The 17474-nt window shown below is 42.7% G+C and overlaps 1 protein-coding gene across 3 annotated transcripts in view; it reads right to left on the reverse strand.

The window, feature by feature from the left end:
* Window positions 1–5178: 5178 nt before the first annotated feature.
* The window catches only part of P2RY14 (purinergic receptor P2Y14), a 64335-nt gene continuing 52039 nt past the window's right edge, over window positions 5179–17474 (reverse strand). For all 3 annotated transcript variants that reach the window (XM_040349175.1, XM_040349174.1, XM_040349176.1), the window contains one exon: window positions 5179–8128. In XM_040349175.1, the coding sequence (XP_040205109.1) occupies window positions 6602–7609 (1008 nt within the window). In that variant the 5' untranslated portion in view covers window positions 7610–8128 and the 3' untranslated portion in view covers window positions 5179–6601. The remainder of the gene's footprint in view (window positions 8129–17474) is intronic.

Raw genomic sequence — 17474 nt, forward strand, 5'->3', positions numbered from 1 at the left:
TGGGCTTACAGATGGCCACCACGCCAGGAGGCGGGGCAGCTAAAATCTCGGGATTCTCACATCAAAAGCGTGTCGGTTTCGGACATATCAGGGACAGATCTAAAAAAAACATCGATTTTTACATACTGTCCCTGGTTTTACTGAGCCTGGCAACCCTAATGGGGCCCCCTAGTGGCATGGGGCCCTCGGGCAGTGCCCGAGTGACTCAATGGTCAGTCCGCCCCTGCAGTCCCTCTGACGTCAGAGGGAGATCATGTGGCCGATCGTCTCTTCTGCAGAAGACATCTATCAGAGCTGGAAAGTCACGTGACAGGCCAGAAGACAGCTGATATTCAGTATTTACAGTGCTCATTTTAAAACAAAACATACAGTCGGCTATGCCAGCTTCTAATAGAGGGGCTGGCATAGACTTAATGTATATTTTAATATTAAAATAAAAGTGGCGGGGGGCGGGGCCGGCCTGAAGACAGACAGAGAGGGTGCTGACAAGGATGAAGGAGGGGTGAGAGAGGAGAGCGGAGAGCAGGCAGCCTATCACAGAAGGAGGCACTTTGACCACGGTGATCAGGGCAGAGCTGCCCTGGTTATCGTGGTCTGATTAGAGAGGGCATACAGGAAGTGGTAGGTTTAGGTGTTTTTTTTTTTCACAGTTTAGAGGGTGGCAGATTAAATAGCACAAGGACTGTGCTTTGTAATCTGCTTTAAGGGACCAGAATCTAAAATGTATTTTTTTTTTTTTGGTTAACAAAGACTGGAGTTCAGCTGTAAAGAATGGCTTAAAATTATATATTTTGTTTTTTTATTGATGACTGCCCTGTAAAAATACTAGTGCTCCTGTCTTACAGAGTCACTAACCCCGACTGTCCTAGGTCAGTGACTGAGAAAGTACTGAAGACAGAGACTGCCACATATGCAACACTTTCTGAAAAACATCAGCAATGGCAATCTGTTATTATTTTGTCATAACAGATGTCCTTTAAAGTGGACCTATAGTCATATAACATTTCCCCCTCCCTGGCTTTATTCATAAACAGGTTTATAGCGTTAATAAATAAAGTTACAGTAAGGTCACAAAAAGCGACTGCTAATACCTTTCTTCTTAATCAAAAGACCTTCTCTAATCTTGGGAAGTGCTTTGATCAAGCTGCATGCTGTAACTGCTCAGCTAGACATCAGGCCCCAAAGAATGCTATTATTGGCAGCCGAGGCACACTGATTGGTTAGAGGGACATCTAGGACATAGGATATTGCTGGTTAAAGCAGAAGTGGAGGTTGCAATTATAGCTAACTCTCAGGGTCAGCATGTTTCCTTGGGGCCACATAAGTAGATTTGGTTAACTCAGGGCTGCTGTTAGAAATCATGGGGCCCCGTACAGCCTTCCTGGTGATAAAAAAAGTCCCTCCTTAGGCCCCGTACACACGGTCGGATCGAACCGATGAGAATGAACCGAAGTTCAGTTTCATCAGACCAAACCGACCGTGTGTACAGGCCATCGGTCTGTTTTCCTTCGGTCTAAAATTTCTAAACATGCTTCAAAACCGAATCGATGGACCGCTGCCCGATCGGACCAAACCGATGGTTAGTACAGAAAAGCATCGGTTCAAAACCCGCGCATGCTCAGAATCAAGTCGACGCATGCTTGGAAGCATTGAACTTCGTTTTTTTCAGCACGTCGTGTGTTTTACGTCACCGCGTTCTGACCCGATCGGTTTTTGAACTGATGGTGTGTACACATATCAGACCATCAGGCCACTTCTGCGGTGAACCGATGAAAACGGTCCATCGGACCATTCTCATCGGTTCGGTCCGACCGTGTGTACGGGGCCTTAGTTTCCACCTCCTAGGCCCCCGTGTTGACCTCATGCGGCCCAGGAAAATGTAACATATTCACTGGTAAGCAGGGGGTGTGGTCTAGTAAAATTCACTTTGGCATTAATGAACAATAAAGCTGCCCTGGGCCCCCCTATTTAGTTGATGGAGCCTGGGCCCAGTACAACAGGGCCAGTTGTACTGCCTTATCAGCAGCATTGGGTTAACTAGAAAGATACCTATAGGCATCTTTAAATGCCTGTTTCAGCTTTGCTGTAAATTTAGTCATTAAACTTAGAAACCTGATTTTTATATCTAAAACAAACACTTGGTCATGGATCCAGCCTCCCATTAGGATTCAAATATACAGTATCGGTATCGCCCAAAGGGGACTTCAGGGATAAGAGCACAAGGGCACTAGGCACTCAAGGAGTATTCCACTTGTGCTCCAGAGAGAAAATCTATGAAACCTGGACTGTGCATGATGCTCGTGTGCAAGTTTGGAATCATATGCATAGAACAATGTACAGTACACATATGCTGTTTTAACGATGATGTAAAGTGGGTTTTCTGTATCTCTTGTTCTCAGTCTTTCTATCATTATTTCTTCTACCTTTTAAAAATGTACATTTTACAACATTAATTACCTTTAGGTAAATGAGCAGGATTACATGAGTTGTGATGTGTCTTTATTTTGTTTCCCTCTTATATGATCAGTTTCTGTATGTTGCAGTGACTGAAGTGTGTCTCCTAATCTTATTGTTGTTATTAGGAGACTGACAATTGCTGTTTACCTAGCTACCATTACAATTAAACGTAATTAAGTTTGCTACGGGATGCTTAGTAATTCTATGAGAAGTATGAAAGCGTGACCACTAGTCAGTCTCGTGTAACAATGAGTACAGAATCCAAGTCTGTGTTCTTCCACAGCTGTATTTACCCTGGATTCGTTTCCTTTCATAGTAACATCTACAGAAGTGAACCTTGCATAACAAAGACCACTCCTTGGCACAGGATATGTCCTCTTTTCATAGAGGATTTGGAATACTTATTTTTCTTTTTGCTAGTTTACTCTGCATGCTAAGGCAACCTCTTTACGAAAAACATTAATTTTATTCAGGAAGGCAACACAAAGAGCAGTAATGATGTATAATGCCATAGCACAGCATCCAGCTTGATTAAGATTTTCTATCTGCAGATTTCTGATTGGTTGCTATAAATTACTGTATTTTGGACATTTGCATTGCTTCCGCTTCTAACAAGGCAGAAAGATATATACACTATATTGTCAAAAGTATTGGGACACCTGCCTTTACACGCACATGAACTTTAATGGTATCCCAGTCTTAGGCCTCATACACACGATAGGATCGCCAGAGGAGAACGGTCTGAAGGACCATTTTCATCAGTCCAAACCGATCGTGTGTAGGCCCCATAGGTTATTTAACCTTCAGTCAAAAAAATGAGAACTTGCTTTAAAATTGAACCGATGGACTGGTAACCGATAGGTCAAAACCGTTAGTATGGAAAACCATTGGTTAAAAATCTACGCATGCTCAGAATCAAGTCGACGCATGCTTGGAAGTATTAAACTTCGTTTTTTTCAGCACGTCATTGTGTTTTACGTCACCGCGTTCTGACACACACGACGGACCATCAGTCAGCTCCATCGGTTAACCGATGACAACGCTCCTTCAGACCGTTCTCATCGGATGGACTGATCGGGTGTACGAGGCTTTAGTCCACAGGGTTCAATTTTGAGTTGGCCCACCCTTTGCAGCTAGAACAGCTTCAACTCTTATGGGAAGGCTGTCCACAAGGTTTAGGGGTGTGTCTATGGGAATGTTTAACTATTCTTCCAGAAGCACATTTGTGAGGTCAGGCACTAATGTTGGATGAGAAGGCCTGGCTCGCAGTCTCATGTAATTCATGCCAAAGATGTTCTTTCGGGTTGAGGTGCAGGCCAGTCAAGTTTCTCCATCGCACACTATATTGCAAAAAGTTTTGGGCCCCCCCTCCAAATCATTTGGTGGAGGGGGGGTTATGGTGTGGGTTTTTTTTTTTTACAGGTTGGGCTTGGCCCCTTAGTTCCAGTGAAGGGAACTCTTAAGGTGTTAGCATGCCAAGACATTTTGGACAATTTCATGCTCCCGACTTTGTGGGAACAGTTTGGGGATGGCGCCTTCCTGTTCCAACATGACTGCGCACTAGTATACAAAGCAAGGTCTATAAAGACATGGAAAAGTGAGTTTTGGGTGGAGCATCTAGACTGGCCTACAGAGAGTCCTGATCTCAACCCAATAGAACACCTTTGGGAAGAATTCAAGCGGAGACTGCAAGTCAGGCCTTTTTGTCCAATATCAGACCCTGGCCTCACAAATGTGCTTCTGGAAGAATGGTCAAACAGTCCCATAGACACACTCTGAAGCATTGTGGACAGCCTTCCCAGAAGAGTTGAAGCATTTATAGCTGCAAAGGGCGGACCAACTTAATATTGAACGCTACAGACTAAGACTGGGAAGCCATTAAAGTTCATGTGCGTGTAAAGGCAGGTGTCCCAATACTTTTGATAATATAATGTATTTAAGCCTGGTTATGCAGATTTATTGGTGAGCAAATTATGATTTTTCCATTTTTGTCATATGAAATATATATAAAAAAAAAAAAAAAGTCTGGCCCAAGTGCAAGCATTTCAAAATGACTGCTATTACCATTGTATCCTGAAAAAAGAAAACTCTCCTGTACCCCTATGTGATCTAGTGTCTGCCTTTCTTGGAAACTGACTACTCTGAGTTCTAATCTAAAGGCGGCCATACATGGTTCGAATTTCAAAAGTATTTTCTTTCGAAAATCTTATCAAAGAATTTTCGTACGAATTTCGCACCGTTAGTGGGCTGCAGCAACAGCCGATTTTCGTGCGGCAAACAAATTTGAGGAATCCGACATGTTGGAAATTTTTTGAAAAACAAACGATTTTCTGATCAATGATGGGAGAATCGTTCGAGAAATGTAATAGAAAAAAATGCGCATTTGCAAGAAAAGAATATTCCCGGAGAGAAAAGAATATTCCCGGAGAGAAAAGAATATTCCCGGCAACATGAAGGTTTGGTCGGCCAAATTTCGAAAATCAATGGTGACATCATCGGATAACAAAAAAAACGAATTTTCTGATTTTGAAAACAAAATTTGTTCGATATTTGACCGTGTATGGCCTGCTTAAGTCCCATCCACTTGCCTTCCCACCTGCTTTTATGTCCGCTGAACTGCTCTGGACAAGGAAATGGCAGATGAGTAGGCCTTAGCCAGAAATTACTGATGTAGGGCCTCCAGTAGTAAAGTGAGAAAAATTATGCCAAAAAGCACATACATAAAACACAGCTATGCTTTTTATTAAAATAAATATGAAAAACTTAAATAAATAAAAATTTGAGGTGAGCCTGGTCATCTGAACTGTCAAGATCAAATGGCTGGCCTCTCACCCACCCGCAGAATTCTCTCTGCTAGATTAGGCAGAGAGATTTCCTTGATGTACAACAGGATTTAAACCATGGCTGGCCTTTTATGAATGGTTGAAAAATACAGGGTGTGTGGTGTGGAGTAGCCTAACTATGTATAGTGTAGAGCAGCTATAGATATCCACTGTTTGTTGTAAATGACTCCCTAAATCAACAGTTTTTATTTGGTAGTATCTTCTTTTAGACAGGGTTTCAGTTTTAATTGTCTAAACTGTCCGATAAGTGTCTTTTACTAACACTGATAAGTAAAATAACTACGATCGCCAAGTATTTCCAGCCATTAATGCTTTCAAGAGAAAAAAAATCATCTTTGTCACTCTTCCTTTTAGATGATTTGTTTGTTTCTGGGCAGATCACTATTACAAAATAACATTCAATTAAGTATCAGGCTCAATTCTACAAACTTTATACAAGGATAACGATTAATGTTTTATGCCATTTGACTGTAGTTTTAACATCTAATTGAACTCTGACAATTTTTCAAAAATCTGATGGTTAAGCTTTTTTTTTTTTTAATTGAGTCTACATACCGTATATCTTATGAAGATAGAACCAAAAATGGCTAACAAGCTAGTTGTATAGCAAGCAGAATGGACCAGGGCCTAAGATTGTAAGATTATAGACAGTAAGAAAACCAGCCCTTGGTTAAACATTTGTATTACCTTGCTTTCTTCTATGGGTCTTCATAAGAAAAGTGTATATTCTTATGAATCAAGATTTGTGGAATTTTGTAGTCAACAATTAGCCAATCAATTACCATTTCTGTTATGATGAAATTACATTTAAACCCATCCATTGGCAACATTTAGGGCAGCGGATATCCAGTCAGCCACTGGGAGCCTACACAAATAACATGCTACATGCATTTCCTAAGCTCTCTTTGGGGATGTTTTCTTCTCCCTTTTAGGAATTACAACACTCAGATAGTTCCAATGTCCACATTTAACTCCATAACATTTCTGTAGGTATTCATGAGTTATTACACTGCTTTGTACTAGGGCATGCTCATTAAACTCCTGATGGTTCCTGAATGACCACATTCTGTTTAGAGGGAGCATCTTGTGTTTTGCATTGCAAGTGCAGATACAGAGAAGGATCATTTTTACAAGTCACTGTCCGATGAAAAGCGAGATGTTTTTTCCAAGAGTATTAATCCAGCTTTCACTCAGCCTACAGAATAATAGTTTGTTTTATACCTTGGCTTTTCTTTCATTTCTCACTTTCCCTATAAATACCTCCTATGTTAATGTATGGATTCACCATACGAATGCGTGACTTATACTAATCCAGGCTGTGTGGAGGACACTCTAAAAGTCTTCTCTGTTTCTTTAAGTTTGTCTTCTATGTGCAGTTTTTTAAAGAGCATTTGTCGAAAAGGTTGGCACATAAAAAAATAAATGATAGGGTCAAGACATACATTGGCAGCTGATAAAAGCAGTGTCATCTCTTTGACATAAAACAGATTGTTTTGATCTTGACAGCTGTAACCTTTGGTGGCAGTTTGGCTTATGGTGTATGGAATTCGGCAAACGTGGTAAGGAACAAAACAGATGAAGAACACAACTAAAATACTGTATATATTCCTCGTAGACTTTCTGCCAGCATTTGAACCTCTTTTGAACCTTTGGTGAGATCGGTATATTTTCCTTGATATTGAAGCATAAAATGTAAGAAGAAGGATAAGCACAATAACAAATATACTTATGCATATATAATTAGAAGCCTGATGCCATTGGATGCCCAGATAGCTTTTTAGTTTGGCACAAGATGGGTTTGTTGTTTGGTTAACAGTTTGGTTGGTCAGTATCATATTTGGGATAGAGATAAAAGCCATGACTGCCCATATCAATGCTGAGATGATCTTACTGTGATATACATTTTGAAAGGAAGAGTTATTCATGGGTCTCACAATCTTATAATAACGATCAAAGCCAAGAATCCCCAAAAATATGATTCCAATGTACATATTCAGGTAAAACACAACTGCTGAGTATCTGCAGACAAACAGACGTAATTGCAAATTTCCTAATCCAGCATCGCTTATTATTTTCATGGGAAATGTCAGAGTCATTAAAAGGTCAGCAATCACAATGTTTTTCAAGTAGACGATGAAGCTCCTGTTACTGGGAATGTAGCAGAAAATCCACAAGTTCATCCCATTTAAGAAGAAGCCAATGATAAAAACAAAAGTGTACATGGTGGGCAGAACCTTGGTTACTACATCTGCATTTGGATAGCATCTACTTCCTGAATTATTCAAATTAGATTCTGTGAAATTATTCATTTTGAAATTCAAGATAGATGTATTTTTTTTAATTGACTATTTTATTACAGCACTAACAATAGTTGAGATATGTGCAGAATGATAACGGGAATTGATGCTTGCTCCTAATGGATCCCAATCTAATTTGTGAGCTTTTAGTTAAAAAGGTGCAGATAAAAAATGCAGTAAACAAATTATGGTTAATTCGGATGTTGATTGCCTTCTTTTTTCACATCAGGGTGAGTCTTCTGCCTTGTCAAATGTGATATTCATTTTAAATAGGAATATGGCAAGTATCCATAACTATGATCACGGAGAACAAAAGCTCTTTTGTTATGCTTGTAGAATTCCAATTAACTTATTTCTGAAGCACTAAAAACTTAGTGGAAGTTGTTTGTATTGGATGTGTTGTGTTTAGGGATAGGAGTAGATCATTTCCCAGTAGATGTATTTCTGTCCAGGTGGAAATTTTTCCTCAATGCTGAATTATCTTCCCTTGGTTTAATGTTTTCTGTGGCCTCTGATTGCTTCCAGTAGGAGCTGCAAAGACAAAGAATAGCATTGTAATTAATTATTTTCCAGGAAAAGGCAGGGTAGCCTTTAAAAACCTGAGTATATCAACTTTGAACATTTTAGACATAGTGCCCAACAGCCTATATTTGTTTCTTGAAGTGGACCTTACAGTAAATTTACAAGTGGGCATCCTTTATCAATAAAAACAGTCAAGTAAGTTTGCCTAGGAAGAGATAATGGCATTAATCTGCAAAAGGCAGGAGACATATATTCCTCAGGCCTCATACACGCGACGAGTTTCTCGGCAAAAACCAGCAAGAAACTTGCTGGGAGATATTTTTTTGCCGAGGAAATTCCTTGACGGGAATGGAGAAAATTGGCTTGTCGAGTTTCTCGACGGCTTCACAAGGAACTCGACGAGCAAAACTATGTGTTTCGCGAAACGAGTTCCTCGGTCGTGTGTACGAGGCTTCAGCCTCCTCTACCACAGTGATTAGACTGCAACATTGTAATTTTATAGCAAGTCACAACATTGAAGGCTACAGTGGGATCCAAGATTGACACGACTGGATCATCTCTAAACCAGCATCTAAGGCCGATGACACACAATTTTCTGGCAGCATTTTCCCACATTTGTTATAGAAATTGTTCACTTTAGCAAAAAGAAAAGCGTAATCATTTTCTATGGGAACGCTAACTGTGAAATTTTTAAAGGAGTTTGTCACCCTTGTGCTGAACGATCACTCTTAATGCTTTTCTATGGAATGTTGCAGTGATCGATATGCTTAGCTACAAATTGCTGAAGAAGAGGAGAACAATATGTAGCAAGGCAACAGCGACTCTAAAAATCACTGTTTATTGCTGGCATTAGCAATTTGTAGCAAGGATTAATCTCTGTGAAAATACACCAATGTGCCATCAGCCTAAATCCAGAAAGTTAATGCTATTTCTGAAAAAAGGTAGTGATTGTCTTCTGATAAGAAAAGCAGATACAGGTATTGCCAAGAGGAGTACTGTGATCTCTGTGAGAGATAATAAATAAAGTTTTAGGCAGGCTATAGATGGTGCAAATGTCTTTCTTGCAGGTTGCAGGAAAGAATTGCGCATGTTTTCCCTATTAACACAGACAGTGTATTCCCCCGTCCCCGCTGGGAGAAGACAATGGTTAAAGCTAGTGGCAATAGCAGCCGCTAGCGATAATCGCAAATAAATCTGGCAGGCTGGTTGTACCCAAGTTGATCTATCAACTTGGTACATTCAGCCTGCCCATGCACGGATCAAATCTCATCTGGTTATGCGGGATTTGAACCGTCTATGGCCATCCTAATGCCGCGTACACACGATCAGAAAAAGTAAGATAGAGCCTACACAAGGTCAGAATTTTCGACCAAAAGCTCACATTGAATTTTTCTTGTCGGAAATTCCGACCGTGTGTACGCAGCATTCCACTTATAGGTTGCTTAGCATGCATGCGCTTAGGATGAAAAATATGTCTGATGCTAGGTTCACTTCAAACACTTTAAGAACTCATAAAGCCACACACACACCTCTTAACAGCTACGACTAAAACTATTACTTTTGCATTAAATGTGTTGAAGGCTGTTTACATGTAACATTATACTTATAGACTTAAAGGTACACTAAAGGTTCGTTTTTTATTAGATCAATTGATTGCTGTAAGCTAGAGCATTTAAATATCACTTACCTCGTTTTTCCTTTTGACCTCCAAAATACAGTAATCCAGGTTTGAAAATGCCATTTCCTGTCTCTCCTCTTCTTGCTTTCCACCAGTCTCTGAGTCGTTTTGCATGGTGGAAAGCAGAATGTGCTCACCCCCTCCCTATGACTACAGCCCTGTGTGAAGATGCTCTCTTATCCCTCACAGGCATGGAGGCTAAACCTAATGGGAACTGTAGTTCCCATTAGGCCGTGATGTAGCAAGAATGAATGCGCACCGCAAACCAGGAAGTCAGTGGGCCAGATTCATGAAGCACTTACACCGTTTTTTTGGTAGATGCACGGCGTAAGTGCAGATTTGCGCCGATGGATCGCTGCGCCGTACCCAGAGAACCATATTACGCCTCCAAATAGACTTCATCGCCTCAGTGTAACCTTTCCACGCCGGCAGGGCGTTGGCGCAGATTTACGCTGGTCGGATCTGGCGCGGCCATGGTTTTTGTGTTTTAAATATGCAAATTAGGTTTTTGGGCCGATTCATCAACTTAAGCTTGACCGGCGCAGGCTACTCCCGGTGAGCGGAGCTGAAATTTTCCGGTACAAAGTTACACCTCATAAAAGCAGGGGTAACTTTGCACCAAACTTGCAGAGGTCAGCTGGAGAGCAGCTTAAGCAGCAGCGTTACAAACGAACTGAGCAACAACACTTGCTGGACAACACATAGAGGCGGTCCCCATGTTGGGAGAGGCCCTCAATAATTACAGCCCTCTCTTCTGGGCTGAAATTGGTCATCCGCCCACCTGAGGATTCCTCATCAGCCATAACTGCCCCACCACAATGCAAACGACCTAGCTTGGAAAAAAAAAAGCTTCAGTACATTTGCACCTGCAGGGCGGAAGTCTGGGCTGATTCATGGACTGGGCTTTGGTAGTGGGTCGGCGTAGCTCAGGGATCACGCTGGGGCGCAGTTCTGAGCATGTGCAGATTGGGGCATTTACCCCTGGATGTCACTGAGCATGTGCGGTCTAAGATGCGCCCCGGCGTGACCCCTGCGCCACGGTGGGCACTTCATTAGCATAGGGTGACTCCCATTTGGCCTTACCCCGCCTTACGCCGTCTAAAATCCGCCCCGCTGGGGCATCGTAGACAAAAAAAGTTTCTTGAATCACCTAACTGCCGCTCCGCGCTGGACCGGTGTAGTCTAAAAATGATGCACCACGCCGGTGCAAATCTGCACCATTGTACATGAATCTGGCCCAGTGAGAATAACGATTCAGGAGTGACGGAGATGAATAAAACAGCTCGATTTCAACAGGTATCAAACTAGTTATAATGCAAAACATTACTTTTTACTTTATCAGCTACTGTCAGACTTTAATTTAAGAGGAAAATATTTTTGTCTTTACAACCCCTTTAATGCAAAGGTCCTGTAGTTCCCACCTTCCTTTCTTACCACATAACTGCCTGCTGAGTGTTGGAAAGTTAGCAAAGTAGCAGGACAGGCAGTGTCGGCTAGTGCTCAAAATTTTTGGGGGGCGCCATTCGAAAAAAAAAAAAAAGATAAAAATTGCAGCCCCACTGTGCCCATCAAATGCAGCCACTGTGCGATCAATTGTCACCACTGTGCCATGCCATCAAACGCAGCCACTGTGCCATGCCATTAAACGCAGCCACTGTGCCATCAATTGTCACCACTGTGCCATGCCATCAAACGCAGCCACTGTGCCCCTCAATTGTCACCACTGTGCCAATTTTCACCACTGTGCCCTTTAATTGTCGCCACTGTGCCCATTGTTGCCATTGTGCATGTCACTGTGCCCTTTAATTGTTTCCACTGTGCCCATTGTCACCACTGTACCATTGTCACCACTGTGCCCATTGATGCCACTGTGCCCTTTGATGCCATTGTGCCCTTTGTCACCACTGTGCCCATTGATGCCTCTGTGCCCATTGTAACCGCTGTGCCCTGTAAAATGCACTTACCTTATTCCTTCCACGTCCCTCGATGTCTTCTCCCGCCTTGGTGACGCTTCAGCCAATCAGGTAACCGATAACCAGTATCGGGGAACCTGATTGGCTGAGACGGCCGTCAGTCTTATCCAAGGAACGCACCCCCTGTACGTCCCGAGGATAAGACATCCGGGAGTCGAGGGCTGTACTCGGAAAGCCTATCAGAGCCGCTGGCTCTGATAGGCACTTCCGCAAAGCCAACCAGCTGCCGTTATTCAGGTGGCCGGCGCTCAAGTCCCGGCCATCTCTGAATAGACCAGCGGCAGCTGGCAACAATAGCATACATTCATGCAATGCATGAATGTATGTTATTAGACTCAGTGGCGGGCGAGAGCCAGAGGGGGCGGCGCTCCAGCGCCCTCTATGGACGAACCACCACTGATGACAGGTGACATCTATAGGCAGTAGACTGAATTTTTCTGTTTGCTGCAAAGTGTTTTATAGACAACATGGCTATGCTCCATCCTCAACAAGTAACATGAGCTTGAGATAGTGAACATAATATTTCCAGTCTGTATTGACAACCCCTGTACCAGTCAGCACTTCTGATGTGCATTATCTTTGTATGAGGTGTGCAGGTCAAAGAGATTTATGGTAATTTTCATGTGCTTTTCCATAACATTATTCATTTATAATCCTTTACTAATGGACAAGACACAAAAAAAAAGAATTGTGATTTTAAAGTGTTTCACCGTTACACCATTTCATATTCCTGATAGGTGCCTGCTGTACAGTGTACTAGTATGACAAATTATCATGTTCTCTTTGTATCAGTGGTGGCCCGTAATGCAGGGCGCAGGGACTATGCCACCCTATCCATGCTTACTTCCCCCTAATCTACATGCAGGGCACCGGAGGCATGGATTTCTATGGAGGTTTTTTTAAGCACATGATTAGAGCCAGAGGCACTAATAGTCTTCAAAAAAAAGTGAACTCTGGGCACAGAGCACTGTGCCATAAGCCCCCCCCCCCCAGTTGTGATACAATAGTGAATGAATATTTGCTATTGTCTGACTGATACTCCTCCCGGCCAATCAGGAAGCGGGTCCTGAGACCTGTCACCCAATTGGCCTAGGAGGGGGAAGGGGGAGGAGGTAGAAGATGCAAGGTGGAAGCTGCTGTGATGCCGAGGAGGAGACGCAGGGGAAGCCACCACCCGTCGCCCGGAGTAAGCGCTGCCCGCAACCTAGATGGGTTAAGTGCGGGGCTGGTAACCACCGACCGCTGTTCCTGCCAGTAACTCTGATTTCTTATTAAAAACTGGCCACACTAAGCAGGAGAGCTCACCGTGGTGATCAGATGATCAAATGATCAGATGTGTCCTGACACCCCCCTCCACTGCACGGCCTTTCACTGGAAAGCTCAGTGTGCTGCTGCTTCTTCTCCCCCCAGCTCTTATGCAGCTGAGAACAGAGGGAACAGAAGGAATGTGATCATTTATAAAAAAGGAAAAAAAAGTATTTATAATTTTTTGATCTATACAAACACATTTTGCCTTTCATTTTATTTCAAATTGAATGTTTATGTTTATGTGAATGTTTTACAAGGTGGTCGTTTACAATTACTTTAGGCTGAAGTATGTTAAAATGAAACCTGTCAATCCACCCTGGTTCTCAGGCCCCGTACACACGACCAGTTTCCTCGGCAGAATTCAGCTTCCGACCGAGTTTCTGGCTGAATTCTGCCGAGAAACCCGGCCGTGTGTACACTTTCGGCCGAGGAAGCCGACGAGGAGCTCGACGAGGAAATAGAGAACATGTTCTCTATTTCCTCGTTGTTCTATGGGAGCTCTCGTCCCGCCGAGCTCCTCGGCGGCTTCAGTGCTGAACTGGCCGAGGAACTCGATGTGTTTGGCACGTCGAGTTCCTCGGCCGTGTGTACGGGGCCTTACTCAAAATTCATGTTAAAATAATCAAAAACAAATTCTGGTGAGTTCCTATGCCATTCCAGCGATTGAAAAAGACTCATCAATGGTTTACTTTGAGAGGAAGAGCAGCTGACTCACCTCCTCACTTCCTCTAGTGCACATTTGCTGATCCCTGTGAAAGTATTAACCTCACGGCTTTCTGTCTCTCTGATTAGTCAGCAGAATATTATTACTGTGGCTACAAGAGTGTACTGTATGTTAGTAATTATCTAGTTAGAGGGTTGTATCGCAGTGGTAGAATGTTTCTTGAAGAGGGGATTGGAATCCTACACACAAGTCAGGGGGAATGTAAATTATATAGTGAAAAGACATTTCCTTTTTGAACTGTTTTTTCTATAAATTGCTTATGATTTACACATTATAAACATGTCTGATATATAGCAAACAATATTTAATAATTTATATAGTAACTTGTTTTTATTGTGATTTTATAGTTTGTTTTTTGTTGTGATTCACATTTTTTTTATTTTACCTTAATTTTGAGTGTAACTGTAATTTAACCTCTTAACCCCCGGACCATATTGCTGGTCAAAGACCAGAGCACTTTTTGCAATTCGGCACTGTGTCGCTTTAACTGACAATTGCGCGGTCGTGCGACGTGACTCCCAAACAAAATTGGCGTCCTTTTTTTCCCACAAATAGAGCTTTCTTTTGGTGGTATTTGATCACCTCTGCGGTTTTTAGTTTTTGCGCTATAAACAAAAATAGAGCGACAATTTTGAAAAATATTTTTTATTTTTTGCTATAATAAATATTCCCCAAAAATATATAAAAAAACAATTTTTTTCCTCAGTTTAGGCCGATACGTATTCTTCTACATATTTTTCATAAAAAAATCGCAATAAATGTTTATTGATTGGTTTGCGCAAAAGTTATAGCGTTTACAAAATAGGGGATAGTTTTATGGCATTTTTATTAATATTTTTTTTTACTAGTAAGGGCGGTGATCAGTGTTTTTTTTCGGTACTGCGACATTATGGCGGACACTTCGGACACTTTTGACACATTTTTGGGACCATTTTTGGGACCATTGGCATTTTTATAGCGATCAGTGCTATAAAAATGCATTGGATTACTATAAAAATGCCACTGGCAGGGAAGGGGTTAACACTAGGGGGCGAGGAAGGGGTTAAGTATGTTCCCTGGGTGTGTTCTAACTGTAGGGGGTGGCCTCACTAGGGGAAATGACTGATTGCTGTTCATACATTGTATGAACAGACGGTCAGGCATTTCTCCCCTGACAGGACCGGGTCCTCGCTCTGTAACGAGCAATCGCGGGCACGCGCACGGGATTTAGGGACGAGCGGGGGCACGCGCACGTACCCCTAGTGGCCGCTTCGAGAGCCGACGTATAGCTACGGGCTCTCGTGCAGGGGAGCCGACCTGCGGCTGGTCGGCAAGTAGTTAATAATTTCCCTTCTTGGGATTAATAAAGCATTCTGAATCTGAATCAGGATGTGTATATGTTGCTCTTTAAAACCACCTTTTTTGATTGCAGCTGGCGAAACTCTCAGCTTGAATGTAGCCTAAAGCCTTGTACACGCGCTCGGTTTTCTCGGCAAGAACCAGCAAGAAAACTGCTGGCAGAGCTTTCTTGCCAAGAAAACCGAGCGTGTGTACGAGGCTTTCAGGTTTCTCGTCTGGAAATCTGGCCAGAATCTCAACGAGAAAAATAGAGATCCTGCTCTCTATTTTCTCGTCGAGATTCTTGTCGGCCGGTTTCCTAACGAGAAACCCGAGAGTGTATATACTTACATGTCGCCGTGGAAACCCGCACATGCTCAAAATGACTTTGACGCATGCGCGATAGCTTCCACGATATAGGTAGGGTAAAGCAAGATGGCGGCGCTGGCATCGCATCTTGCCTTTCAAGAGAACCGCTGTTCTTTTGAAAGGTCTGTGTGTACACTCGGGTGGCAAGAGATTCCTGCCAAGAATCTCGTTGGGAAAAACAATGTTTTTTTCTGCCGAGATTCTTGCCCGTGTGTACGATACCTGAGAGTGGGGTCCATGGACAACAATTTAGGACATTGTTCCTTTATGATAGCGCTTTCTTACTAAGGATGCATAATATATATATATATATATGGATGCATTATATATATAAGGATGAATTATTTTATATATATATGTATATAAATAATGTAGCGCTACCCCCGCAGGAGCCGCTGGTTTGTTGTTGGGATCGGCATATTAAGTTACCTTAGTGTTGTCTAGGGGTGCAGTTGAAGAACAAAGTAGTGAGCGAATGTCCAGACAATAAATAAAGGTTTCCCAATGCTTTATTTCCAGGCCAACATGGCCAACATCAACATCAAATAGGGAGAAAAGGTTGATGAAGCAAGAGAGGGAACTTTGCAGTATCAGGCCTGGATATGAACCAAGCAATCCTGCTCTCAGTAGTATCAATTGCAGTTCGTCGCCACTCTAGCCAGAGTGGGTGAAGTGCCCCTGGACAGACTTCTGCCACAAGCCTGGCAGCCCAAAGCATCACTTTAGATTGCTGGGAGGAACAGGCCTCTCTCACAGACCTGGCTCTCGGGCCTCTGCCACAGGCCTATTACTTTGAGTGAGCTAAATGGACGAATTGAGCGAATCCTTCCAGTAGATTTCAGCTTAGGTTACCGGATGACAGCAAAGTGTACATGTCAGCATTCCGGTCACCAGATCCCCGATAATTTGATCAAGCCCTGTTGGACAACCTGCCTCCGGGTTCTCCTCAAGCCGACCCCCCAATTGGACGGCACCCAGCCTGGGATCCTTTCAATAGAACTGGGGACCCAGTAAGTCACTGGGGCCCCTCTCAGGAACACGGAACTCTGCGTAGAATGCGACCCCGGCCTAGTAGGCCATTGCCGGGGTCCGTTGGATGCGCACACCCTAAAGGTGGGTGCCGCACCAGGAACCTGGAACCCGCGAAGGACAACGAAAAATTGCGTCTGCCAAAGATATACTCCTCCCCAGCATGCTCCGCGAGGGAAAACTCCTCTAATTGGCTGCTGGGGAAAAGTGGCTCTTCCAGAACACCTCTAGCGCCACCTGTCGCCCAGGGGTGGAAACGACACCCCTGGAGCGCAGACTGACCTACGGGACAGTTCAGGAATGACAGCAGCCCAAATTTAACAAATTGTGAATGGGAGCAAAATAACTCTCCCATTCCCCACTAACTTTAGCGTAGTGCCCATACTGAAAGTAAGGGGGCGCTACAATAATAATGCATCCTTAGGGGCCTAGTTAAAAATTTGCATAGCCATTTGTCCATTGAATCTGCATGTTCTATGCAAAAAACAAAAGTTATTTGTGCTATTTTCTCTTCTGAACAAATCTTTTTTTATAGCTATGGGCAGTAGAGAATACTGCATTATGGCCACTAGATGGATCTGACAGCATAAGGCATACATACCTCTTTGTTACTAGAGATACAAAGGAACTGGAGCATTGGTACAGCTGTGCATGGTAGCCATTCAGCTTGCTCAATCAAGCTTTGACAATTAAACCCGGAAGCTGATTGGTAGAGATATGCACGATGGAAACATTTGTTTAGTTTCGGTTTAATTCATTAAGTAAATCATTTTGTTTCGCAATAATCGTTATGTTAGAATGATTCGTTTTTGGAATTTGTTTTATATATTCATTGTTTCCGAATCAATTCGTATTTCTTTTCGAAGTTCTGTTATTCTTTTATTATTTTGGAAGATTGGCTATATCCATGACAGTCCAACCCACAAAGAGAAATAGAATGAGCTGATTTGACGATAT

The sequence above is a fragment of the Rana temporaria genome, chromosome 4 (assembly GCF_905171775.1).
Source record: "Rana temporaria chromosome 4, aRanTem1.1, whole genome shotgun sequence".
NCBI lineage: Eukaryota > Metazoa > Chordata > Amphibia > Anura > Ranidae > Rana > Rana temporaria.